This window comes from Pagrus major, chromosome 8 (genome assembly GCF_040436345.1).
Source record: "Pagrus major chromosome 8, Pma_NU_1.0".
NCBI lineage: Eukaryota > Metazoa > Chordata > Actinopteri > Spariformes > Sparidae > Pagrus > Pagrus major.
In genome coordinates this window covers 3,649,191-3,676,635 of record NC_133222.1, presented here as the reverse complement: position 1 = coordinate 3,676,635, position 27,445 = coordinate 3,649,191, and the positions used below count along the sequence as shown (strand labels likewise).

Genomic DNA, 27,445 nt, shown 5'->3' with positions numbered 1-27,445 from the left:
TGGACGGCCACAGAAAGGTCATCTCTATTCATTAGCCACGGCAGCAGCTAAATCTGCATAATTCTGTTGTCTTTGGTGTAACAGGGACATTAACATCGTGGCCTCTGTAAAGGTTGGATCAATTTCAAAATAGTGCAACCGAATTACTTTGTGTTCACTGTTACTTACATCAAACGACAGCGTTGTCCTCTGGTTTTGAATGAGAGATGAGCTTTTCTCAAGGTCTGTGCAGAAAGAGAGAGAGAGGTGGAGGACGAACAGAGGGAGAGGGAGGCACCGTGAGAGGGCTGCGCCCTGCAGTCCGCATGCTGTAGTCATTAGTTTGTGTGGTGGGGAGCTTTATTGCTTCCCACTCGTGTTAAGTCAATCCAACAATTTACTCTGCTGCCCTCGCTCCCTCTCCTCTGACAGTTTCATGTACGACTGTTATGTCTATGGACGTTTCTGGTCAATCAGTGCAATGTTCTGGATGGTTGAGCCAGCGGTCTGTCAGCCCCCCCCGGTCGAGGCCGTGCAGTTCCTCGAGGCAGCATGACGGTGGGTGGAGCTCTTCGTCTTGGAGCCCTTCACTGGATGGCTGCAGGCCAGTGGCTAGGACAGCCTCCAGCTATTGATGTCATCGCGGCTTTTCTGGTATCAACACCCTCAGGATGTGTGCTCAGCCGTGGTTGTTTGTTTCTGTAGGACAACAGCGAGTCGCAGTACCATCCAACCATTTCCTCATTGTTCCCGTGTCCTTATTTTAGCCCGCGTCTCGCCGCTGTTTCGCTAAACATAAGTGAAGCTAAATGGGGGACAAAAGCTAAATGAACTGTAATGTGGCTTTTTAAACACTGATTACAGGGGGCGACAACAAGGGCCTATTTTGGAGCTGTAAAAAGTTGCTGACCTGGAGCTGACGGGGGAACGATTGGGTTTCACAATGCTCCTGCAGGCTGTTCTGTCCTGCTCTCAGGGCCCGGAGGCAGACGCACTATCACATTTTCCACCAAAGGGCATCAGCCACCACGCTCCAACCTTCAGATTGTATTTTTGTCTCTTCTGCATCTGGGCTCGCATGTCACAAGGTCACCGCAAGAGACAGCAGAAGCCTTTTTGCAGCTGACTGATAGTCACATCTTGGCAGGTTGTATCTCCATAATATTTGATGACAGGGGAAGCGACTGTCAGCCGTGCCGTCTCCAAATCCTCTCAGGTCTATTGACTGTCCATCACTGTCTCCCTGTTTTCATTGATTTTCTCTTTTTGATTTTGACTCTCCGCTCTTCGTTCACCCGACCCATCACTCCTCGCTGTCTGTTTTTTTTCCACACATCACACATCTGGTCGTCCAGGTCTCTCTGGGTCTCTCTGGAGGTGCATATGAGTCACAGTCGAGGGTGAACAGAGAGTACAAAGCCCTCATTTCACACCTTTAGGCAAAATAACTTTTTTATTCTAAATCAGTCTAATTATTCTGACCTGAATTTGTACGTGCAGCTCATTAATATTCAGCACATTGTTTGTTCTCCAGTAGTTTGTACACATAAGATGAGTAGGATGCCATTTTTACCTCCACCGAGGAGGTTTTAACCTGTGTCAGTTCTCTCAAGATGGATCTCCACCCAGAACAGACCCCATTAGCTTTTTGGTGCGGGTCTGGCTCATGGGCAGATCCAGGAACTTTTTCAACACTGTCGTTAATTTCTCAGGGAGTAATTCAGGGATCTTGATGAAGAAAATCAGCCGTATTTAGGTGTCTGATGTCTGTGAGTAAGTACAGTTTGATGAAGATCCTAATAACATTCTGGACCTCTGTTTAGCTGCTATATGATAACAAACAGGGACCTGCAACTACCACCAATGTGCAGTTGAGATAATGGAGATTCAGAGAGGTGCCAACAGTTTTAATATATGTAACATAGTTATCATAGATTTGTGGGGAGAGTAAACAAGACGACGCTCAGCAGTTTTGCAAACTTTTTAAATCCGATACCAAACGAGATCTGCTTAAATGATTTAGCAGTTATGATTGGTTTCAAATACAGAGCGATGCAGGGCTATCGAGTTTGAGTGCCATTCTAGTTTTAAATGTTTTAATTCAAATAGACTGAGGGACGGCAGGAGAATGATTGGGTTGGAAGTGGAGGGAGAGACTCTACCTGAATACCATCTGCCCTCCAATATCTCAACTTAATATACTATGTATCGCAAAACGTCCGCCTGTCCCATTTTCATGAACGCGATATCGTCAAGTTTAACACAAGCTTCCACTTGGACTCAGGGATAAACTGAGTGGGATTTGGTTAAAGGTCAAAGGTCACTGTGATGGATAAAATGATGAAGTGATGAGGTGACATCATCATGTTCTTTTCCGGCCCTTATTAGTTCTAGTTTGGACCAACGAGCTGCTCAGTAAACGATCATTACAGCCGTCGAACATGTCGGAAGCAACTCTGTGGCTTGTGATTGATTGTGATGCTCACCGCAGTATTTCCTCCCACAGGGCTTCACTCTTCTGAATGAAAACATACATGACTCGGATCAGATGATGATGTAGCCTGAGATCAGATGTCCGACTGTGCCTGAAAATCAATAATTATGATGCCCGAGCGCTGACAGCTGAGCGTCAGATATCAAAACGTACACTATCTGTGAAATAATCTAAGACGAGAAGAGGTTGTAAAGATTACCTACTCACTGTGTTTCCCTTCTGACCCCCTCTCCCGTTCTAGTAATTTTCTTACAGTCCCTTACATTTTATGTACGTGAGGTAAACCTCTGACCCTGCCAACACTTTATGCCCCGCTCGCCCAACCGCAAAGGATATGACGCTGTATGATTGTGAGTGAGCCTATACAAAGACTGCATGTTTAAGTGAAAAAGCACAATATAATGAGATAATAGCACCGGATATTTTAATGTCCTTTGGAACCGTGGAGTCACTTTTCCTCCAGATTCAGAGTAAATTACTCCCAACTGTAGTTTCACCAGGGATACAGACGAGTAAAACACACACACAGATTTTTTTTTTCGCACACACACGAAAACCCCCCCATAACGGAGCATGGCTGCCATCTGGTGCAGAGGCGTCCTCTGCGGAGTCAGATTACCTGTCGTTCAGGAGGGTTGCCATGTCTGACGAGAAGCCGAACCCTTGCTCCAGTGACAAACACCGAACACAGACTCACAGAAGTGTTATTTTCTCGCTCGTGGGGCCCAAAGGTGTTTTTCATGCATGTGACAGATAAAGCGAAAGAAAATCCCCTGGTCCCCAGTCGAACAGCGCTACAGTGGCTCTATCAGTGATATTCTTGTGTTTTGACCCGGAGTAAATAGCTGGATCGCCAGCACCATCCCCTCAGGGAGGATATGAATGGCTTGCCAGTCATTCATTGGCAAATAAAAAGTTCTCTGGCAGATATAAAGTCCCTGCAGGGAGCTGAGCGACACCGGTGTGGCGCAAGCTGTCCGCTGACTTCCTCTCCATTCACAAGCTAATGCCCACCGAAGGTCCTCTTCATTCTTAACGCGTTCAGTAAACCATCCGACTGCAATTACTCCGCTGACTTCTCCTCGATATACAGGTCCTTGTAAAAGATGAGACACCAGCACATTGTTCTCTCGCCAACTTAGAGTACAAATGAAGTCTCATTTCATCTAAATGAACTTTATCGATCATTTGAGCTGGACAGCAGTCGAGGAGATCAGTCAGGCATCCTCCCACATCAACGCTGTGTTTGATGCCGTTCTGGCATTTCACTCACACGGCTCGCTGATTGACTGTGTAATTCCTACGCGATATGTTGTCGTAATTTGTTTGCCTCGCAACGATTCATAGTGTTTAGCTTTGTGTGTGTGTGTGTGTGGATAGTTTTCACCCTCATTTAGCCAAAATCGAAACTTAATTAAAAAAACAAAGTGGCTTAGAGTTGTAGGAACTTAAGGTCGGCTCGTTTTTTCTCTTTGACGAGTTGAACTGAAAACATTAATAGACCGTTTGTTGGACGCCAGAAAGCAGCCTCCGTGACTCATGTGAGATATAAATGACCCTCTCTCTCCTCTTTCTCCTCTCTCCTGAGCCACTAACATGCCAGCCTCCGGATGATTGGTGCATCATGTGGCCAATGCGATTTCAAATCTGGTCATATATAGTTTATATCAGTTTTGAGAGCCCTAAACATGGAAATTATGCATGTTTATGTAGTTTTATGCGATATGATGTGGACCCATTGTGTTTTCTAGCTAATAGTGGCAGTCACAGGTCATCTGCAGGCTTATTTTTGTATTAAAGAAATAAATAATTCATAAAGTGTGTTCAAACTCCTGTAGATTAATGCTTAAAAAGCCTCTGACAGCTGGGGAAAAACATCTGTTTATAACCTTTCAAAAGAGCCAAAACCATGCCCGTACTCCAAATGTTTCAACAACAGATTTGAATGTACTTGGATCGGTGTGTTACGGTTAGTTGAAGGCTGTTTGTAGGACCCCAAAGCAGACACAAAGACAGGGGTGAAGGTTTAGAGGAATTTATTGAATTGCTCAGGTAGCAAGCAGTGGAAGGAGGCTCAGGCTCCCGGTGAGTGAAACACAGAGGAACATCCACTGTAGAGTGTAAAGCTGGTGGCAACGGAGCTGACGAGGAGGTTGTTCGATCGCTGGAGAGGTCGAAGAGAAACAAAGTTAACAAAGTCAGAAGAGTTGCAATCACTATAACACAAGAGGCAGTTGCTGAGAGGCCACATCTAGGAGATGAGATAATCTGGCAGCGAGCAGAGCGAAGACCAGAGTATTTGAGGTGGTGCCGATGATTAAATGAGCTGCAGGTGTGTGAGAAGCAGCAGCTCCGGCCATCAGGGAAGCCACAACCGGCCTCTGGAGAGCACCTCTGAACATCAGAAGTCCAACTCATGACAAGGTGTTCAGGACGATTTTACATACATTTCCAGGTACGACAGCAGGTTAATGCTGTTCATCCTCTTGTCAATCAGTCAATTGTGATAGGGCAACACACACACGTGCAAACGTAGCCTTTTAATTTGCACCGAAATGTATTTATGCATTTTAAATTGGAGCCTTAGAATAAAAAATTGATGAGAAAGTATGAAATTATTTAAATATGAATCATATTATTTATAATTTAAACAAACTTGAGCATAATTTGTGTCCCTGTCCGAGCATATTTTCTTGCAGGAAAAGGTTTGTCAAGTAAACACTGAATGAATCAGCCTTTTCTAAGTGAGACATCAAATGCATTTGTCTTTTTAGTAAAATATTCATCTTCTTCAAAATATATATATATATATGTAAGATAACGAGGCAACTCCCACCAGCAATGTGTTTGTCCAATCACTCTTAATTCTGTCGCCCCTTCCTGTCTGAGATGTCACTCTCTGCTGTAAATCAATAGGTTTTCATTTGTTTTCTTGGTTATGGTGCCTCTCTGTTTGTCATTGCAGTGTGACAGCATAATCAGTTTTGTATCGGGAGTAGGTGGAGAGAGGAGGATGTGAAGAAAGGATCAATGAATGACTTAATTCTCACAAACAATGGGTCTTTATTTCAGCACGCAGAAGCTTCTCGTTTTGAATAAGCCGATGTATTAATCACCGTTTAAAAAGTACGTCAGGCAGGCTCGATATATATGATACCAATGGTTACAACAACAAAAAAAAGCAAGATATAGAGATCCTTTAACTTGTGCCATACATTATTTTTAGTGTTCGTATAAATGCAGGATTCAGACGTCAAAGAATAAAGGACTGATCCTCAGGAGGACATCAGGCTCTCATCATCACTCTCTCAGATCATTTACCAGCTGCCAAATGTAAACATTTCAGTGTGTGCGAGCAGCCGGGAGAACTAACTGACAGAGACGAGAAGCATCCTCGAAAAACGCTTTGTTGAAACAAAGAGAAAATAAGATGTGTCATTATTCCTACTTCCCCACATCACACGATAATCTCCAGACTGGCTCTGAAACGCTGATAGCACAACTAAAAACAAATCAGTTTGTCTGGATGAGACGTTACATCCACTGTGGGTTTGACAAGGCCAGACTATTCAGCAAAAATGTATTTAAAAATCAATTTCAGTCGAAGATTTATATTTCCAGAACAGATATCATCCAGTTTTCGGGTTAATCGGAGTGAACACCTGATGGAAAAGCTTCCAAACTACACAGCAAGCGCCATGTGCAGAGGCGGACTCGGGATGTTTGAGGGGCAGGGGCGATAAAGATGGAAAGGGCACCAGCACAGAAAGTCGTTATTCGTTTTGTCCACCGGCAGGGCACCCTGGTCGGCACTTTTGTGGCATTTTTTCCGAACAAGGGGGCACCAGAGGGGGCTATCACAGTCCACCAGTGGCTATGTGTATGAGGTGAAGGGAGGATTCATGATTGAGTTGCAGCAAGGAAAAGACGTCAATGATTTTTCTTTTCTTTGCTCGATGAAAAGATTTTTCAGGTTTTGATCTTTTCAAGTCATAATACAATAATCACATGCCCATACATATTACGTACGTTGAAAGACTAATCGGTCACTGAAATCACTCGACTGTGACTGTGAGAGCCCCTCAGAGCAGCAAAATAAGACATGGAGGACAAAATCTGCAGTTCAGCCGAAGCAAACATGACAATGAGAATTTCTTGCTGTTAAACTTTGTCAGATGCCCACTTGATTTGGCTCATTCAGATCTGCTGAAGCCTCGTATTATCTTCAGGTGAGCCATTTTATCCGTATGGATTTTCACATTTAATTGATCCGTTCTGAAGCGTTTACTGACCCTGCTCTGATTATATCAAGGATTTATTGTTCCTACAGTTGCACAGGCGTTCAGCGTGATCAGTGGATGCAGCTCTGATGGTCGTTCCTCGATCCCGGCTTGTGACTAAAGGTGACCGTGGAACATTTTTACCTTTTGAATCAGACAGGCTGCATCATTTGCATAGTTTAAATACCTTTTAAAGTCTTTCCTTTATGTGAAAGTGCTGAATATTTAATACGTTTCTACAGATTTTATCTTCCCACCACTGCCATTTTACTCTTTCAACTTTACAGGAACATTTTGTGAACTACTCCGTAACCTTGTTAAGTAAAGTGCTATACAGATAAAGTGTATTATCTGACCTCCACTCGGGAGTTTTGAAGCCATCGACTGGTGCTGTTAAGTTTGACTTTGCAACAAACTGTTGCCATTCAGCTTCCGCTCGAGCCTTCAAGCCCCGCTGCTTCGCCTCAGCTGCCAGCTGAGTATACCTAAGCATTTTCCTTTCATACACCTCATCTGCTGCATCCTCCCATCACACTGCGAACTGCTCAGAATACACAACCTGCTGTGCCGTCTGACCACAACACCGAGTCTGACTTGAAGGTACGATTGCAGCTCTCTCCACAAAACTGATTCCCATTTCCCCCGGCCGCCTACCTGCCCTGAAATTCACTGCCTCTTTTCCGCCTCCATGAAAAAAAGTAATATCTTTTCTTCCTGTGAGCTAACAAATTAATTTTTTACCTATTTCCTCCCAGTTGTTGCCGCTCATGGTTATGTTGCCTGGTGTGTGGGGACAGACAAAATATGCCAAAATCTAACTGCAGGAACAGGCAGCGTCCTCACCTCATTTCTTTTCACTGGGATTTTGGGGGTTAGCGTGAGAGGATAGCACATCGTAGTTGACAATCTCATTCATTTTATATCCCAGAATCGGCTGCCTTCCTGTCGCTTCTTCCTCCATCCATGAATGTACAAAGCCCCCAGGACCAGCAGCAGGCTTTGAAACAAATTTTCATGATGCACTAGGGCCCAAAAAGACTTATTCTGCTGTAAGCTTACATTGTGAAAGATGCTGCTGTAATGCGGTGGGGTCTATATAATGACAACATTGCAAACATTCATGTTTTTTATTCATTGAAGTCTCATCGAATAGTTATTACAACGATTTCCAACAGTTTGAGAACGTTTTGCAAACTTGAACAGCAACATACCACAGCAATTCCCCAGACTCCATTAGAAAATCGCTCATTTATGTGAGTTGTCAAGTCAGGAGAAACTTTATAAACTTTGTGAAACTCTGTCAATAATAAATTCTTAATTATTTGGGCCTTCTTGTTGATTCGGCATGTGTCATTCATTCAGTTTGTGTACAAAAAATACAGAAGTGCCTGTTTGTGCAGCCGAGATGCATGCACTGACGAGCTGTCCTCTTAGGTGCCACTTTAATAGTCTAGGTGACTGATATGTAATGATATTGTATAGTTTAGAGATTTCCCTGCTCTAACACACCTGATTCAAACTGCAGGATCAGCTCGTCATCGAGCCCAGCTGAAGCCTGATAACGACCCACTCATTTGAATCAGGTGTGTTGAGGCAGGGAAGCAAAATCTGCCTCCTAACACTTATGGAAACTTATCTCTGAAGGATTTAAGGAAGTAACTGCCTGTTACCGTTGTAACGTTGTTTTCCCCTGCTTCCAGTCTAAGCTAACCGCCTGCTGCCTTTAGTTTCACACCATCACAGGGAGTGGTATACATCCTTTTATCTTACTCTTGGCATGAACGCCAATAAACCTATTTCCCAGATATTCATACAATCAATGAGATACCTCCATCTTGCACTGCGGCAGGACATGCAAATCAACATGGCGGCCACACAGCAGCTCCCGTAGCGCGCTTAAAGCAGGGACTCTAAACTTTGAGAAGCTGCAGTGTGATATCTGATTGTCTGGAGACGTCAGTGTGCAGCTCTCATTTATTGTGTTTGCTTTAACGGCGGCTCTATCACTGGATTTAGACACACCGCTGTGGAGGACACATTTTTCTCTCCGTCCTCTGTGTTTTGTTTCCACATCAATCAGGTTGGCCCGGACGGTGTCCCCTGCTGATGTTCAGGATGAACTTCAGATAATGACAAAAAAGAAATAAAAAAAACAGACAAAGAAGCTGTTGAGAGTCGACTGTTAGAGAAACAAAAACCTGTAAAACCTGAATCTGTGTGAGTGGGTTGAAGTCAGGTAATGGTCACGCTGGGTACAGTAACGAAAACAAAGACTGTTATCAGGTGTGTACCTACCTTTGTACTGCCTCTTCATGCTGATGTCCAGTAAAGTTTTGTAGTCTAAAACAACTGAAGCAGATGGAGATTTGTTTTAAAACATGAGAAGAAAAACCCTCCATAGTCTCCAACACTGATCTGACGGTTGTCGCTGTAAACCTTAAACGTGTGTTCGAACATGTACACCCACATCAGACAGGGTGTCCGCTAAAGCTTTTAGCTTCGCAGCTTCATTGAAGATTGCAGCTTAAAAAAGGGTGTAAATTACATCTTTTCAAAGCAATTTGGGATATCTGAGCTTCTGGAGACTTGGATTACAACAGACAAGCTGTATGGAGCAAGTCCCCATCTGTTTCAGTTGTTTAAGAGGATGCTACAACTTTTGTGTGAAGCTGTGAAGGTCCAGAAATGTTTTGTAGACTACGAGACTTCACCCTACTTCCTATTTGGTAGATAATGATTGAACTTATCCTTTAAGCAATAATCCTACAGTCCCTGTAACAGACGAAGGCAACATGCATGTCATTTTATCTCTACAATCCAGGTGACACTAAATTTAATGTTGGTTTAGTCTCAGTATTCACCTGGAAGGCCCAAATGCTCAGTACCTTTATATCTTAGTCCTTAGTCCTTCTGATCACACTGTCAGGTCATTTCAAGGCTTTTCGACTCCAGTTCGTCAGTGTTGGTCGCCGTGTAGAAGTTGCAGTGACTCACACTCAGAACAAAAGTCCTCCGTCTTTTTAAATAGCTGATATGATTTGATGGCAGCCGTCTATACGGTGAAAACATCTGCCTGACGGCCCCCTGACATATTTAAAGGCTGCGTCACTGTCATTCATCCTTCACTTTGACATGGCTGAGGGAGTGAGAGGACCGCACAGCCCTGGCGTGGATAACATAAAGGTAGCTAATGTGACATGGCATGAAGTGATTCATATAGACTACCACCACACTCTCGAAACCGTCTTACGTGAAAGGAGTCAAAGGACGATTAGCGACCTTGTGTGCAGACACGCAGGCTAATCTCTAGTAAGGCAGAAAACACATCCATGCCGATAGCGCTCGCAGGCAGCACATCGCCACGGCACGCTCTACTGTCAAACACGTACTAATACCAAACACACACACAAGGGTCACTCACGGGTTCAGCCTAAGAGGGGGCATTGTTGGAGGAAATTAAAAGAAAACAGCGATGGTCTAATGGCCGAGCTGACTTTTAACTTTAATCTCCCGTCTGATTGGAACAGGCAGCTGAGTGTTTTGGAAAACTCCAGCAGGCAGATTTCCGTTCGAGGCGTAGGCCCATACTCAAACTCTCCATCAAGACCTTGGCTGTAATACCCCTGGCAGGCAAGTCAGCATTATATAATGCATATGTGAGTGTCTATTGTGAAAAACAGAAGAGACTGCTATTAATGGCTTAGGGGTACTAAGTGACGCAAACAGAGAAAATCAATTATGGAACGAGGAAAGCAACAACAAGACGCCAGTGAAGAATGGGTGGCAGTTCGAGAGCAAAAAAAAAATCACAAGCCTATTAATACCAGTGTGGAGACTTGGACTTTTTAACCACAGGACTGTTGACAGCATGATATTAAACTGTGACAGGCCTCTGGGTGTTACTGCTCTCATTTTACTGAATAAGACACAGGACTCATAAGCCTGGCACAAGGCTTATAAGTCCATGAATTCTCATGTCATTTCCCCGCGCTCACTGCAATTAATAATGACTGCCCAAAAAAAGAGAGTTTTTTTGTGCAGTAGAAGTCAGCCAATCATGCATTCAGTAAGTCCTTGGCATCTTTGTGCTAATCTTTACTGAAGCTCTTTGTACTTTGTACTCGTATTAATGCTTCGCCGACTTCGGGAACATACGAGTTGGCCTCGAGTGGAGAAATGAGGCAAGCAGAACATTTGGAAAACAAGTTAGAGCTACACCCATTTGGGATAATGGGGCTGATGTAGTCCATGCAAGGCAAGGCAAGGCAAGGCAAGTTTATTTGTATAGCACAATTCAGACACAAGGCAACTCAAAGTGCTTTACAGGTGCATACAATTACAGTAAAAGCATTTAAAAAAACATTAAAACAAAACATTAAAACAAGTTAAGAAATAAAAAACATTAAAACAAAACATTAAAACAAGTTAAGAAATAGGAAAGTATGCTAAAATAGAATAGGTTTCCTGCTGGATTTACCTCCCATTGTTCTACTTGTCACTCATTCCAGTGCACTTTATAATTATCCTTAAGACCCGGTCGTCACCGCGAATTCAGTTTGTTTACGCTACAAATTCTGAAAAAGCAGCCAACCAGCGGTAATAACCTTAAGAGACCCCTTGTCTCCACTTGGTTCCACTCGGCCCTGAGTTGGCCCCCAATCCAGCGGTAAAACAGCTTAATAGGAAAAAACACCTTTTTTTCCTATTAGCTCCGACGTTCCCAGAACCCGGTATTACTCTGCCCTGAATTGGTCCGAGTCGCCCAACTATCACAATGATCAATAGAAATCCAGCAAAAATTACTATTCACAATAATAGAAAACCAAAGTCACAGCAACTCAATGTGCTTTACATAAAAAAGGAAGCATAAGACAGAAAAAAAAAACAAACAAACAAAACACTGAAAACAGAGTTAAAAGCAAGAGCAAATAAAAGTAAAATAAAAGAAAATAGATAAAGTTTTAAGTTCTCAGCTATAAGCACGTGAAAAGAGAAATGTTTTTAACCTGGATTTAAAAGTGCTTACAGTTGGGGCTGATCTCAGTTCTGCTGGTAGTTTGTTCCACTTGTGTGCAGCATAGCAGCTAAATGCTGCTTCACCATGTCTGGTCTGAACTCTGAGCTCCACTATCTGACCTGAGTCAGTAGATCTCAGAGCTCTACTGGGTTTGTACTCTACTAACATGTCATTCATGTATTCTGGACCTAAACCATTCAGTGATTTGTAAACCAGTAGCAGAACTTTAAAATCTATTCTGTAGCTGACTGGGAGCCAGTGTAAGGTCTTAAGAACCGGGGTGATGTGATCTGATCTCTTTGTTCTGGTTAAAACTCGAGCTGCAGCGTTCTGAATGAGCTGCAGCTGTTTGATGCTTTTTTGGGGGAGACCAGTCAGAAGACCGTTACAGTAGTCTAGTCTACTGGAGATAAAAGCATGAATCAGCTTCTCCTGATCAGTATGGGACATAAAACCCTTAATTCTGGATATGTTCTTAAGTTGATAAAAGGCTGATTTGGTGACTGATTTGATATGGCTGTTGAAGGTCAGATCTGAGTCTATCAGCACGCCAAGGTTTCGGACTTGGTCTTTAGTTTCTAGAGACAGTGACTCAAGATGTTTACTGACAGCAACCCTCTTCTCTTTATTTCCAAAAACAATGATCTCAGTTTTTTCTTGATTTAACTGAAGGAAATTTTGGCTCATCCAATTTTTGACTTGCTCTAAACAGTGACATAATGACTCTATTGGACTGCAGTCATCTGGAGACAGTGCAAGATATATCTGTGTGTCATCTGCATAACTATGATAGTTGACATTTGAGTTCTGTAGAATTTGACCCAAAGGCAGCATATACAGGTTAAACAGAAGGGGTCCAAGGACTGACCCCTGAGGAACTCCACACGTCATAGCCACTCGATCGGATTGGTAACTACCAACTACCATGCGAAGCCTTTTCATTCACAGCTTCTCTAAAAGGATAAACGATGCTGTTTAATGAGGGCGCTTTGTGTTGATACTGTGGAGGTGTGAAAGCACGTGGACGCAGCCTCGCAGAATCTCATGCCAACGGTCACGCTCTTCAAAGCGAAACATCACATGTGCGACTCTCTCAAAGGGCCGCTGCACTTCAAAGTCAGACTATCACTCACTGTGGAGAAACTCAGACCATTTGACTTTTAGAAAGGTCCTTTCCTTTTTTTTCTTTTTAATCTAAAGCTTTCTGGGGTTGGCCAATTTCCAGCTCAGGCTATTCAGCCAAGTGCATTAAGCCGCACAGATGAAGTGCCACGGCCAACCAAGCAGAAAAACAACTTGTGCCCGCCTCCACTGGGCCGGGTGGGGCCTGGCCCGGGTTAGGTTTTGACTCCGTAGTGCCTGGGGCAGCCTGGGACTTGGCCACCATTAATTACCACTAATGAGTTAAGCATGAGTGACCAGATGATGATGGACTGTACATCATGCTTTCATGAGCAAGAGAGGAATATGGGATCTAACGCTGTGATGGGACAGTCGTGGCTGCGCTGGTGCTGTGGTGCAGCGGCAGAGATACATTTTGATGGTGAAGATGAATAATCGCTGAGGAATGAAGAGTCTGAGTGCTAATGTCTTGATTTATCGTGCTTGGGGATCAAACTAAGAGTGTGAGGGTAGAAATCTTTTAACTCCACAGTGTAATAACGCACTGTTTGTGTCTTTGAAAGACGTCAGTATCTGTGTTTTGCTGTTTTAAACTTTGAAGTGAACTCCACCTCAGGAGCTGAGCAGAGAGCTCAACACTGAACTCGGCCAATTTTAACAATGACTCCCTTTTTGCATTTATATTCCTGGCATGCTGCGACTGTATGAGTGAGGCAGGAACATTGGAAAAGACGGATATTGTGTGTGTGTGTTTGTGGGTGTGTAGGGGTGCATGTGAAGAGCGTGCATGCACATTCCAGCTCCATGCGTGTGTGTTTGGATTTGAAGTGGCTGCTCCCGCCCAGCCAGCCTCCTCCCTCCCTCCCTCCCTCCGCCCTTCCTCACAGCAGAGCCAGTGTGCCTGGGAAAACATGTGTGGGGGAGAGCCCGGAGGAGCAGGAGGGGAGACCCAGCCTAAACCTGCAGCCTGTAGCTGACAGGAGTCAGTTGGTGCAGGGCAGACACCCAAAAATACGATACGTTCAATATTTGCTTTGGCTCGGCTCGTGTGTTCGGTTAAAGGATGTACTGTTGGCACGGTGTGTGACATTTTTAACCTGCAATAACAATCCCGCTTTGGGAGCATGTCCTTGTTGTGTGCCGCGTGCGTATTATTCAGATCATTTCAGTTTATGATGCACGAGACAGCAGCACTGATTCAGTTTTATTTGGGTAGAAGCGTGAGAGGACGTGCTCTCCTGACAGGTGAGCCTGCACAATTGATATAGAGAGTGATATTGCAAATTGCTCAATTACAGCTTGGCTGATATTCACCCCCCCCGAGTGTGAGAGCAATCGTTCATTCTCAACACTTAACAAAGACCACATTGTTTTTTCTGTCAGACTTGCCACTTTTTCCATAATAAGCATTACAGTTGAGGTCAACGGGGCTCCTCCTCTGAGGTAAGGAGCATTTTTCAAAACTGACTGATCACAGCTCAGGTACGAGGCCCCTGCATTATGAAAGTGACAGGGATATTTGCTACCAGAGGCTCCTCAACAGTGAGGGTCATCCCCCTGGAGGAGGTGCTGAGGTAGGGGGGGAGCAGCAGGGAGCGACACACAGCCCCAGGCCTCATCACTCTCTGCCAGGCATGGCCCACTTCCAGTCAGTGTCTGTGCTACACAGCAGCCACCTTGCAAAGTCAGAAAATGATCGATTACACCAGGTGAGTTAAACAATTACGGAGCAATTTGGAGCTCTATGCCTCATAAGGTGCTAGTCTCCCATTCTGAAACAACCCCCGGAAGAGTAATGAATCAACATTTGGAAAAAAGAAAGTGGGATAAACCGCTCAGGCAATTCTTTGATGTTAATAACAACAATATTATGGGAACGAGTTTTATTTCTCTGGCTGTCAAAGACTTCTGCTGCTGTTTTGCTTTATCTACTTTATTGGAAGGTTTCAAAAAAAGGCTTCAAAACCATGAAGGCAGCAGTCAAACCGGTCAAACACGTACGAATGAGAATAACACACATTGAAGTGAATTCACACAAACACACACGACACGACACTGTGGCATTGTGTTTTTATCCTCTTATGAAAGCGAGAGAGCTTCATACCTCCACAGTATCATGCAGGTGACTGATAACTGACACTGAATGCAACATGAATACAACAAACCCTCATTTAGAAAAGCAGATGAGGAGCAGGCTTGAGGCGACTCTCCTGTGACGCACGAGATGCCGGGGGTCCGGCCTCTTTGCTGGGATGGCGGCAGTTATCCGATTATTTCCGCCAATTTGCAGACGTGGGACTCCTGGGAGGAGCAGGAGGAGAGTAGAGATACATTTTGTGGCATGTCAGGTGTCAATACTGAGTGGGTACTGCACAAACAGCGGCTTACATGTCTGAATGTGTTTGTGTACCGCTCTGGACATGATGGAAAAGAGTCGGAGGAAGAAACAGTTGGATGTGAATGTTGAAGCGGCCTGTTTGGAAAACAGAAAAGTACTATTTTTAATGTAGATGGCGGTGTGTGTGTGTGTGTGTGAGCGGTTACTGGGCACCACAGGAGCCACTGGAATGAAACATAAAAGGACCTAAAGCATGACCACATTTTAAAGGATAAGGCTGGTGTTATTCTACATTATTCTTATTATCAGCAAAACCCCAGAAAAGACCAAAAACCAACAACATATATTCCCGCCTCTTCATACTTCCCAACTTCCCTGTTGGTGCCTCGTGAGCCCGTTTGTTTCCACTGACAGAAGACAGAAACAGAGGTGGACTTGGGATGTTTGAGGACAGGGGCGGAAATAAAAAGGGCACCAGCAAGTAAACAGAAGTCGTGATATAATCGTAGTGAATAGATTTGTCCACCCTGGAGGGCACTTAATCATATTTTATCTACCATACGGGCGTCCAAAAGGGCACTTCCGCTGCGTTTTTTTTGAACATGGGGGCACCAGTGGACATAACTCTTAAAAAACGGGTCCCAAATAAAAAGTCAGTTGTTAAAATGATGATGATGTGACGTCTGTTGGTGTCTTTACCAAACAAACATGTTGTCTGACATCTAGAGAACAAGATTTGGAGGCCAGGACGTCTCGACATCACTACAGTGCATCATTATAATGCTGTTGTGTCACACATTTAACCTTTTATAAAACAACTGCAGCTTCTCCGATTTGGGTTTTGCCCTTGGTGCAGCCCTCACACACCTGATCACTATAAAGAAGGAACGTGTCGCTCGGTGCAACGATAGGATCATTTCGTGGTTGGTTCTGGTATTTCTCATTATCCTTCAGCTGTGTCAGTATGAAAACATGATACACATCCTTCACCCTATACATCCTCCACTAAACCGGATCCACTGTGGATTACAAATCCCGGTGTCATCATTCATCATCGCTGCTCACATCCAGTCAGTCGCGTTGTTTTTTCCCAGAATACTTTGAATCATCGTCTCTCCCCCCTCTTGTTCCAAATGCCTTGCTCACTACACATTTCCTCTTTTACTGCTTTTAAACGTGACATTTACTGCTACATCTGCTGCAGAGTCTATACGCGGTTATAGAGATGTGCAGCGCAGGAATGTTCATTAAACAGAAGCTACTGTAAAAACATTGGTAAACACCATTAATAGTGGATGAGAGATGGGGTTTGTTTTGTGTTTTGACCAGAAATCTTGATGCCCTCTCCCTCTCTCTCTCTCACACACACACAGACACACACACATCCAAACACACACTTCACACGCAGGCGGTGACTGTACCTCTCCTACCTGAAGGATTTACTGTCTTATCTGCTTCGCTTCACATTTATGGTGCTGAGGTTTTTTCATGTCTGAGAGCGTCTTCGCTTAAAAAGCTCCCACTGTTTACAAGCAATGCATCTCGGCATGATGTCACCCCTTTAAAATGGCCCAGAGGGAAAATATCCCCCTCGTAGCAAATCTCATTTTATGACATTAGTCATATCCTTTAATTACTTTAGTGCCCTCGGTGCTAAATGAGCAATTACTTCAGAATATTGTTGCATTTAGCAGGACTGCTGTGTCTGTTTGTCGGAAAGTTCAGCGGCTTTTCATATTTTTCAGTCACAAGAGCAACTCCGTCCTTGATTTTTACTCTAATGCGACAGACCACACACACACACATACAAACACATGCACACACTTTTTCTTTTCCCCTGCCCATATCAGATTATATGAGATAATTGTAAGGAAGAAAAATACCGTAGCACTGCTTTTTAAGACTCACAGAGAGGTAGTGCAGGGCGAGCGGGGAGAGAGATTACGGCTCAGTGACTTCAGATTTTTCCCTGCTGCTGCTGATTGCCAGTATTGTCTGGACAGCATCCTGCGGGAAGCGTTCGACTGGATATTACACGCAGATTTATTACCCTTGACAGAAGAAATGAGATGAAAAGAGAGAAATAATAGTGAAAGAGCTGCTACCTCAGGATGGAATAACACAGAGCCTGCAGGAAGGCTGGTTTCCCTCTGATTGGAGCACATTGCGTAATTCTAGTTGTGTCCTTGTTGTGCGTCGGTCACCCGTCACAAGTCCTCCCCCTGTGTGTGTGTTTGTGTGTGTGTGTTTGAGTGCATGGCCTATTGTGTGTGGAGGACTTATAGTATGAACTTGCATGTGGTTCATTTTTTTTTGCTTGACTTGTTCTCGTCTGTCTCCTTTTTAAGCCTGCCTGTTACTATTTCCAAGCTGCCTGCAGTGATTCAGTGGCCACAGTCTGCTCACCTGACCTCTCAGCTCTCTACAGTATTATCTTTACTTTATTTTAGCACTAGCTCGTTGATGCTACTTAACATTTTGTGCATTAGATTTTTATTACTTCTTAGGTTGAACAATCAGAAGAATTAAAGGGCCAACCTGTGATTAAAATGTGCAAAATGTAGCCCAGCATTTAAGATCTGGCTCTATCTAGTAGAGTCCACAAGCTAGTCGCTAACTGTGTCTGTTTGATGGGCAGGTAGCATCTACAGGGTTTATCAGAGCTTTATTCATGACCTGACTGCTGCTGGAAACATAGTTGATGAGTGCAGAAACCAGAAGATTGAAGATTCGAGGTGTAAATAAAATATAATGAGCTGAAAAGCAGTAACACCAAGTGTAGAGTGATCGTTTTCTGTGGCTTCGTCGCCACAAGAGACTTTCACACGACACTTTGTCCATCGTGTGTACACAAATATTGACTCACGCAGCTTAAATCAATTTTACAAATGAAATAAATACTCCTTTACAAAATTATACTTACACCTCTCCAATTAAAGTGCAGCCAGCAGATGCAGGGGCTCCGTTTTAAAGTCTACATCAGACTGTGAGCACACTGCTTTCTTGATTTTCTTGCTGTCTAATGAACACCTGCTTCAAAGAAGGTCAATGATGAGGCGTGACTTCAATCAAGGAAATCTAATCTAATACAAGATTCCCATTCGCACAAACACAAGTGGAAAAGCAGCGCGGCGGAGGACAGCAGGGTGACGAAATGATTAATTGGATTGATTAAACCTCCTGCGAGCAAGAATCTCAGCGAGGCGTCCTTGAACAAGATGTGAGACGGTGACTCCCTGTCGGCTCCACGAGGCGCTGTGATGCACCTGAGCCTGACCTCTGACCCGCTGCATGGGGGTCAACAAGGGATCAATGAAGGGTCGCGTTTAATTTTACATTAAAACAAGAGAAGAAGAGGTCTGATGTGCGTACAGTTGGCTCTCCTCACTGATGATCCCGACACAAAAATAAACCTGAACCTACAGTCAGAACGTGTTCCCGTTGGCGGTTTACTCATACTTGTGTAAGAACACATCAGGAGGCTTGTGTGTTTCTTTCAGAGTGACGGAAAAGCATTTTTCAGTCCGCTGCATTAAAGGGGATCTTCAGCAGACTGTATCCTGGATGCGGTTGCCCAGCAAAAAAAAAGGAAGTGTTCAGTTTGGATTTAGCCGAACACATTGTTCTCTCTGCGGAGCACACTTCAACCAGGCGCAGAGTTCCTGGGATTAAGACTTTTTAATTACTAATAATTATCTGTGTGTGTGCGTTGTTGTATGCAGCATGGGCTTGTTAATAATTTGTTTGCAGCTACTGACTGCGAAATGGCATTTGTGTGTTTGTGTGCGTGTGTGTTTGTGGTTCATCCAGCGTTCACATGCCTTCTGCTTTTCCGCCGGTCTCCTAATTTAAACAGACATTTGCATGTGTACATGTATTTTTCTCCGTCCTCCCTTCATACCCCTTGTGGCTGACGCAGGACTAAACCCATTAAAAGACTACAGGCTACCTCAAACCAGAGTGTGGTCACCTGAGAGCCCCGAACCAAGACCGTACCTCTGGAAGGTTTACAATCTACACACTTACATTTTCATATTCACACCTCTACTTCTACTCCGAATGAATAAAGCAGCCATTTAGAAACAGGAAAGGCGTTCTAACACATCTGAACACACGTCACCGCTCTGTTTCCCGTTTTTCCATCCAGCTATGTCTCCCTCTATGATCGCTCGCTCGGCATACATATGGTAGCCATCTGGCCTGGCAGAACAGAGCAGGAGCCTAGAGAGGGGCAGCACTACTGTGATCCATGTACAGTAACAACATGATTAACCCTTTAGAGCCACAACGGTGCACTAACAGTCTTTCTCTTCTGCTCTCTGGTATCTCTGAACCTTTTCTGCCTGACCGTCACATCCTGCAGTCGACTCAGATAATTTATCAGAGTGACTCCTTCAGTGTACCTGTTTGAGCGGCACCTTCATAATTTGCTAGATCAAAGCAGGACTCTCGCTGTCTTATCTGAAGCCGGCGCTCCTGCAGAGCTGCAGAGTTGTTTAGGGAAGTGCACTCCTCTGCTGTGTGTCCCCTCCGAAATAGATTTAAGTGCAGGGTACGAGCCACATCGAGGTCAGCATTCCTGCCCCACTGCTCTAGTCAACCCTGAGACGAGTCAGAGTGGATCTGAACCCTCTGACAGACAGAACCAGAGAGTAAAAAAAAGACATTCTGCACAGCTCGTTATGTGATTTCAGTGATAAATGCATGAAACAATCTTCAGATAAATCAAAAGCAAACAAACAAAACATGTAAGTCAGTGCCAGGGAGTTGGATTAAAGCAAGAGATCGCAGATTAACTGAAGTTAGATGAAAAGTTTGTTTCCTCTCTCATGTTCGTACTTTAAAGTGTGAAATGTTCAGCCAGACATAGTGGGGGGTCGACTGTGTGCAGGGGCTTACAAACTAAAATAAAATAAATCACTATGTCTGCACACACACTGAATTTGAGCATGTTTGGTACAAATGATTAAACAGTTTTCTCTGTACTGACATCTCTAACGACTCTTTAACAGGACGCTACATCGTTGGATGTTCAGTATAACGAGCACAGGTGGCGTTAAGGGCTGGAAGCCGCAGTAAGCCACCTGCAAGCGTGTTCGCTTTGACCCGCGACACAGCTACACGGTTCAGCGACACGTGAACCACAGACCCGGCTAATTAAAGTGACAGAGTGACAAACACCTGAGCAGATGTGTTAATGAACAGGAGCAGGAACACACAGGTGTGTTTGTTTAAAGTGCGTCTCCGTGAAGCTGTGGTTTGAACAGACTGTGTTTTACCTGGCGTGAGGAGGATCCGGAATGGCTGAAGAATTTGGCACCGGCCCCTGAACGTTGGCACGCACACCAACATGAAGCCGGAGCTCAGTGAACATCCAGAGTGCTTCAGAGTCAGTTTAACACTGAATATCAAGGAGAGAAAATTAGCTTTCTTTTGGCTTTTGAAGCAATTTGTTTACTGGTCACTACAAATATTAAGGAGGACACGTGACCCCCTTCCATCCCCCCCGACCTTAAATGGAAAGCTACTGCTAGCTCCTCCTCAGCTTAGCATAGCACAAAGATTTGACACAGGGGAATTAGTTTGCAAAAACCAAGAATGACCTTACGACAGCAGTTCAGTGCCAACACCCGACCGAGAAATAGTTTTGCACATTGTAATCCTGATAAAACCTGAACTTGTCGCTGTTATTTGCGTTCAAACTGAATTTTAGACATGGCACGACTGCAAACAGAGTCACCTGACACAATGACGTGTCTGACCGAGCTGAAACCATTTTTAATTCAGGTGAAAATGGAGGGAAATAACAGAACTCAAGCTCCTGGTGCGTGCTGAGCTCAGTCAGGACACAATAATTAAGTTGTTAACTAATGAGCTTTAAAGGGGCTAGCAGACATATTATGTGACAGAGCCAGGCTCGCTGTTTCCTTGTTTCCAGTCTTTATACGAACCCAAACTAACTTGCTGCTTGCTGAAGCTTAATATTTACTGAACAGACACGGAAGTGGTTCAAGCACATTTCCTCAAACTATTCCTTTGAATAGTTAAAGCGCATCAGCAAGAAAACACCGATGAAAGACTCAGGAGAAAGTTGCATTTGTGGTTTTATTTTGTCTGTTTTTTTGAAGTGTCTGTTTATCTGGCAGTGAGTGTGTGTTTGCCATCCACTGAACCTCCTCTGTGCTGCTGCCTATCACAGAATATGACTAAGGTGCACCGAGTGACATCTTAATGGGAACTCTTCTCCTCATTACTTCTCCTCCAGTGGCAGGGTCGTGCCTGGAGCATCATTCAGCCCCCTTTTCTTCCTCTGCTCTCCTCAGCGACACTGACTAGCTGCCATAGGGCAAAAAACAGGACCGGTCCACTTAAAGAGCGGCAGGTGACCAATATCATCTTCCACCGCTGCACATCGTAAACTGCAGCCGGCGCTTGTATCGTTACGATTACGGCCAGTAAACGACTTAAAACATCTTGTCTAGCTGTAACGACGTTTAAGGTTTCTGGTGTCGTAACAATCAGGAGGATAGTGACGAGAGTTATCTCACAGAGAGAGAGCAGCTACTGTCGGTGGCATGCAAGAGCTCCATCAGTTCCTCCCTGAGGGAAGACAGTGCCTTGCATTAGGACACAGAGAGCCAGTGAGTCACCTTGCCTCAGTCCATCCTGAGAGCATTCAGCACTTCACTGTCAGCTTGCCCTGTTATTTCCCCGAGCCAAGGTTAAGGAGCTGGACAGTCAAAGCTCAAGTGTAACAGTAAGGTATTTTTATTCATGTTTTTCAGAGAAGACTTCAGATCTCCCTGACAACAGAAAACGTAATCACGCTCACATCTTTAAGGGCGAGGGTTAAAGTGAAAGAGGCTTCTTTCATCATTTAGCCGCCGGTTATGAAAATGATGCCGCCTGCAGTGCGATATTCAGCTGACTCTCACCTGGGGGGCCTTTATTCTGTGTGCTTCAGAAGAGGTGGGTCATGCATCCCGTGGTCACGCTCGAGGGGGCTATTTACTTTAGGTTTGTAATTGTTTGAGAAGGAAGTTGGCAGAGAAAGGTGCCCGGGTGGAGCCCCTGCTGCTTTAAATGCTTTACGATGAATTTCCTGGAGTTTGCACAACTACCCGCCAAAGAGGGCACATTGTGAGCAATAAAAGCAATAAATGAGGTGTTTCAGAGTCCCAGCAGCAACAGAAAGAAAACTCTCCTTACCTCATAATTGATCCTGTTGGCTTGTCTGGAGCCTTGGCTGAAAAACTGCAGCTGTTTAGGACACCTGACACGGGCGCAGCAGATGGTGATGTCTCCTGGTCTTTGTTCCAGAGTTGTGCAGGTTGTCAGTAGCTGTCTGGCCTGACCCGAACAAAGATGTAGATGAGGTGGTGCCCACGGCTGCTCCGAGAGCAGCTGCTCTGGAGGTTTAGACGCTGGATTACTCCAGTTTTTTATGACTGGGATTGTGCACGGTGAATAGCAAACACAAGAGTAGAGTTTAATCAGAAGCATTCCTTTTAAAATCAGCACATTTTAAAGAGCCTGTCGTTAGGGACTGTATGAAAATGATTAGACCAAGGAGGAGGAGAAACAACCTTCCTACAAAGTAATACAGCATGAGGCCTTTTCACTTTTAACTTTTCACCCTGAAGGAAAGTCAGGTGAAGTTTCGTAGTCCACAAAACATTTCTGGAGCTTCACAGCAAAACAGCGTGAGAAATAAAAACACAAACTTGGCCCCACACGACTCGTCTAACATAATTCAAGTCTCCAGAAGCTTCAAGATCCCAATTTTATTTAAAAATACTTTATTTACACCTTTTAAGATGAAACCGTCACTGCAGCCGCTAAGCTAAAAGTGTTAGCACACACCCTGTCTGAAGTGAGCGCACTAGCTCGACGTCAAGGGTGAATTGAATTTTCCTCTTTGGGGTGAACTTATCCTTTAAGACAGCAAGTTTTGATATGAGAAAGGGATCTGTGGGTGTGGGGTTACAAAGAAATGAGCTTACAAGACCTCTGCAGACTACATTAGCCACTACTAGCATATAACACCTGAATATCCTGCAGAGCTGTCGATAGTCGAGTTGTATTGTGGGTAATGTAGGCGGCTGGTGTCGACAAGGAAGAAGAATGCAGTGAATTAAAAAGATATTCCTCGGTCTACTTTACTTAGCTGTTAGATCACACACCATAAGCTGAATTAAAATTAATTAAACATTACAAAAGACTGCAACAAACACAACCCTTCACCTTTCCTCACCCCCCTCCACCAGTAGTTTTGGTTCAGTCCGTTTCTATCTACTGTCTCAAAGGCTAAAAGTTAAATGAATCGCCCTGAGAGCGACTCTCTGCTCTCACAAGATGAATGAAGAATGTCTCCTTCGCCACAGGCAGCATGTGCATTAAATTAGCAGCATATTATGAGAAAGGAGCCATTAAAGCCAGAGCTTCCACAGTGATTAAAGGGCTAAGTCGAGACTCACTGCTCTCAGCCATTTCATAAGTTGACACCCTGCAAACAGCAAAAAAAAAAAAAGGGTGCAGCACGAAGCTGCAGACGAAGAAGAAACGGAGAGAGAGCGATCTGCCTCGTCACCCTCAGAGCGTGAGGAAGACAAACTAACACACGGAGGTGTGAATAATGAAAACACATCCGAAATATTACACATTGTTACCTCTGGGAGAAGTTCTGACAGGTGCTACTAGGAGGCATAATTACTTCCTTGTATGGTCTCCATTATATTCTCATTCAGCGACTCACTCTTCAAATAATTACACATTAATATGACAAATGTATAAAAGGGAAATAATGAGATATTACTGACATTTAAGAGGAGATACTACAGTGGGTTTTTTGGGCCTTTATTGATAGTACAGCTGAGAGAGGGGGGTGCACGACTTGCAGCAAAGGGCCTCAGGTCGGACTCAAACCCTGGACCGCTGCAGGGCCGCCTGCTCTACCAGCTGAGCTACTGAGATACTACGTTTTTTTATTCCCCTGTGGACCTGTAGAGAGAAATCACAAGTGTAATTGCGAACACTGGCTGAATCAGACTAGTCTTGTGCTCTCCCATGATGTTAATGTAACACCCCTCTCTCTTCTCTCTTCCTCTCTCTCAGGTGTGCTCAGTCTACCTGAGGGTTTGATTCTTCACAGGGACCAGCAGCAGCAGCAGCAGCAGCAGCAGCAGCGAGCGGGAAAGAGCGGAGATGGAAACGCCTACAGCCAGACTGAGCTGCGCTCCATTGAACAGTGTTTACTGGCCACAAGAGTGGGCAGCATCCCAGAGCTCAGTGAGTCCTGTGTGTGTGTGTGTGTGTGTGTGTGTGTGTGTGTGTGCGTATGTGTGTGTGTGTGTGTGTGTGTGTGTGTGTGTTTGGGCGTGACGGGAAAAGTCTGGGTGGAGAAGTGAAGGACTGTCGTTGACGCCTCCCTCAGTAGTCAGTTCGCCCTTGAGCAAGGCAATAAACCGCCCAACCACTCGAGTGGAGCTGCTCACGGGTCACCTGGTCACGATAAGTTAGACAATGTTGTGACGTTCAGTCGTTCACTGAATCTATCCTTGAAAAATACACTGAATGTCTGTGTGAGTATTTGAGGGTTTGATCGATACGTCTGATAGCTGAATTTGCTGAGACCTGTTATTTGTGGCTGATATCCACCAGTTTCAGATTGGACCATTTTCATGCATGAATGAATACTTGTTGGTGTTTCCCCCAGAATTTTGTTCTTGGACTGAAAATCCATCGAAGCAGTATTTAAACCGTCTGACACATCTGATTTTATTCTGGGTGTGTTAGCAGCTCGTCTCAGGCAGATTGACCGAACACTAATATACAGATTGTGTTTTTTTAGCCACGTTAGCGACGTGACTCTAAGGATTGGTATTGTCTTTATTTGGAGACTTTGGCCCGGACTTAAAAAATGTCCCAACAACTATCAGATTGATGCCATGAAGTATATTTGACACTCATTGTTCCGCTAATTTGACTTCATGCACCAACAGCAAGTTAAAATTGTCATTTATTCCGTCAAATTCAGTCAACTAGTTGGATTTCTTTCCAAGTACATGACGGAAAACAAAAGAACGAAAGAAACAGGATTAACGGTACACGTGCTCTGAATCAAACAGGAAATTGGGCAAAAAACTAGGTGTGTTCAAGCATATCGTTACCAACATGCTGTTTACATGACCGCTTGAATAATCTCCATAAATCAGATAACGATGGGTTTATTAGCGTGCATGTTAATGTGCTCACTGAAGGTGTTCAGCTCCGGTCAACCAGAGGTCTCCTTCACATTCGTGACAGAGCGACATTATTGGCTGATATGATGATGTGATGTTTTGTGTGATGGCACAAACATTGTTCGGCACTATCAGTAAATCACTGTATCATAATCCTGCTGTGTGCCTGTTAAATGACTGCGAGCCAGTGGGAGTTACACTGTCAAAGAGAGCATTTCTAATGAATTACAGCCATTTAGTGAAGCTTATAAGTTTGACAAGCCCTCCAAAAGTTAATTGAATGTCTTTCCGGTCCCAATGTACTCATTATTCAAACAATAATAGGCCTCAGAATGCTTATACAGTATGAAGTCATTTACATCGGCTTATGGAGTCGGTTTTATGTCATAATAATAGATTTTCTGCATCATTTGAGAGATTACAACATGATTACGTTCTGCTCATTCACAAAAAAAAAGTTATAGTACACGATAAAAGTCGGACGATGCCTTTCTGACAAACTTTCACAGAGCTTAAACAAATCTGCAGTGGCAAGAACACAACTTCATGTTCTCCAGTTTGATGTTATCAGATATAATCACAGAAATCAAGACGCTCATCGGAGGTGATGAACAGTTTGGGTGCGTGCGACTCTGCCGCTGAGTGCTGCGACGTCCTCTGACAGAAGAAGAACAAATTCAGTCGCAGAAGCGCAGATTGTTTCCTAATGTGCATGAGAAAAAAAAACCCTTGAGCCAATAACGGGGAAGGGGATCTGTTTCTGTTTACATGGCATCGGTACGTCAAGCCGGCGAGGCTGGAGAAGTATTTTCTGTACATCCTGTGTAAACACTTATCATCTGAGCAAACAGCGAGCCAATCGTCCTCACCGCATGTCATCGTGGGGGGGTGGGGTGCAGCGTTGGAGGTAAATCTCCAGTCCTCTGTCCCCATGTTGTATTGATGAGGTCAAGCAAGGACTCATTCTGTTGTGTTGACAATGCAAACACGCTCTGAGACGAGAGAGCGGCCGATTGGATGATAGCAGAGCTCGGTCCGGTGGTAATGTTCTCGGCTCTGGAGAGGAGTTTCTGTAAATAACTATAGGATTTGCAAACAGACACACCAAAAACAGAAAAAGAGTAATTGAGAAAAGCGGAATAGCCGGCAATGATTGCACCATCAGGCCGTGACACTGTGCATCTGTAAGAGAGCAGGATGTGGAAACAGGAGACGAAGAAAAAGATGAGAGTTTGATTTATTTCAAAAATCGATGCCACGGAGTAAAACACCATTTGCTGCTCCGGCGTAGGAACATTTGCATCCGATGCAGGGACGGTTTTCTGCAACTGGCATTTAGACTAAATTTTAGAGGTTTGCCACTGATTCGCCTCTTTGTATTCTCTCATTTTCTCTTCCGCCAAAATGCCAAATTAGCATATTTGAAATGACAGTCCAACAAATGCTCCGATTATTGGGAGCTCAGTCATGTCGGACCAGATCCTGCCTCGCATACGTTCTGATAGGCTTTACTCTGTATATACATGTAAATCCACACAGGTGGGATGTGTAATAAAACAACAAGGTGAATCAAGGACCTTCATCCGGTTGACCTGTTACATCACATACCAAACAAGTTAAGAAGCGGCTGCACAGTGAACGGTGAAAACATGCTCCATGTTGACACCTTCATCGTCTTCTTCTTTTGTTTTTCCCGGCTTCCTGCTATGGATTTGTGCCATGGACGACTTCTGGGTCAATGCCCGGTGCAGGGACTGTGGTGCATGAGCAGATCCTTTCACTTTGCCTCCATGAAAGTTGGCTCACTTGACATACACAGCTGCCTTATTGAACGTTCTGTCATCTATCACTTTTTCTATCATAAAGACGTGTTATTTTACCGTGTTACGGTCCATCCAGTGCGACATTACTGTAAACTGATTGCACTCCAGTGGCAAAGGAGACCACTGTCTCTACTTTAATATCTGTTTGCAG

General features: G+C 44.2%; 1 protein-coding gene across 3 annotated transcripts in view; it reads left to right on the top strand.

Annotated features, from left to right (window-relative positions):
* Positions 1-27,445, top strand: part of btbd11b (BTB (POZ) domain containing 11b) — a 71,664-nt gene that overhangs the window by 23,964 nt on the left and 20,255 nt on the right. Inside the window, exons 2-4 of one of the 3 annotated variants that reach the window (XM_073472031.1) lie at positions 22,652-22,667; positions 23,405-23,423; positions 24,315-24,518. In XM_073472031.1, the coding sequence (XP_073328132.1) occupies positions 22,652-22,667; positions 23,405-23,423; positions 24,315-24,518 (239 nt within the window). Of the gene's footprint in view, positions 1-9,635; positions 9,658-11,797; positions 11,822-22,651; positions 22,668-23,404; positions 23,424-24,314; positions 24,519-27,445 lie in introns of all 3 variants that reach the window. The other 2 variants (XM_073472034.1, XM_073472033.1) reach the window with 2 other exon arrangements.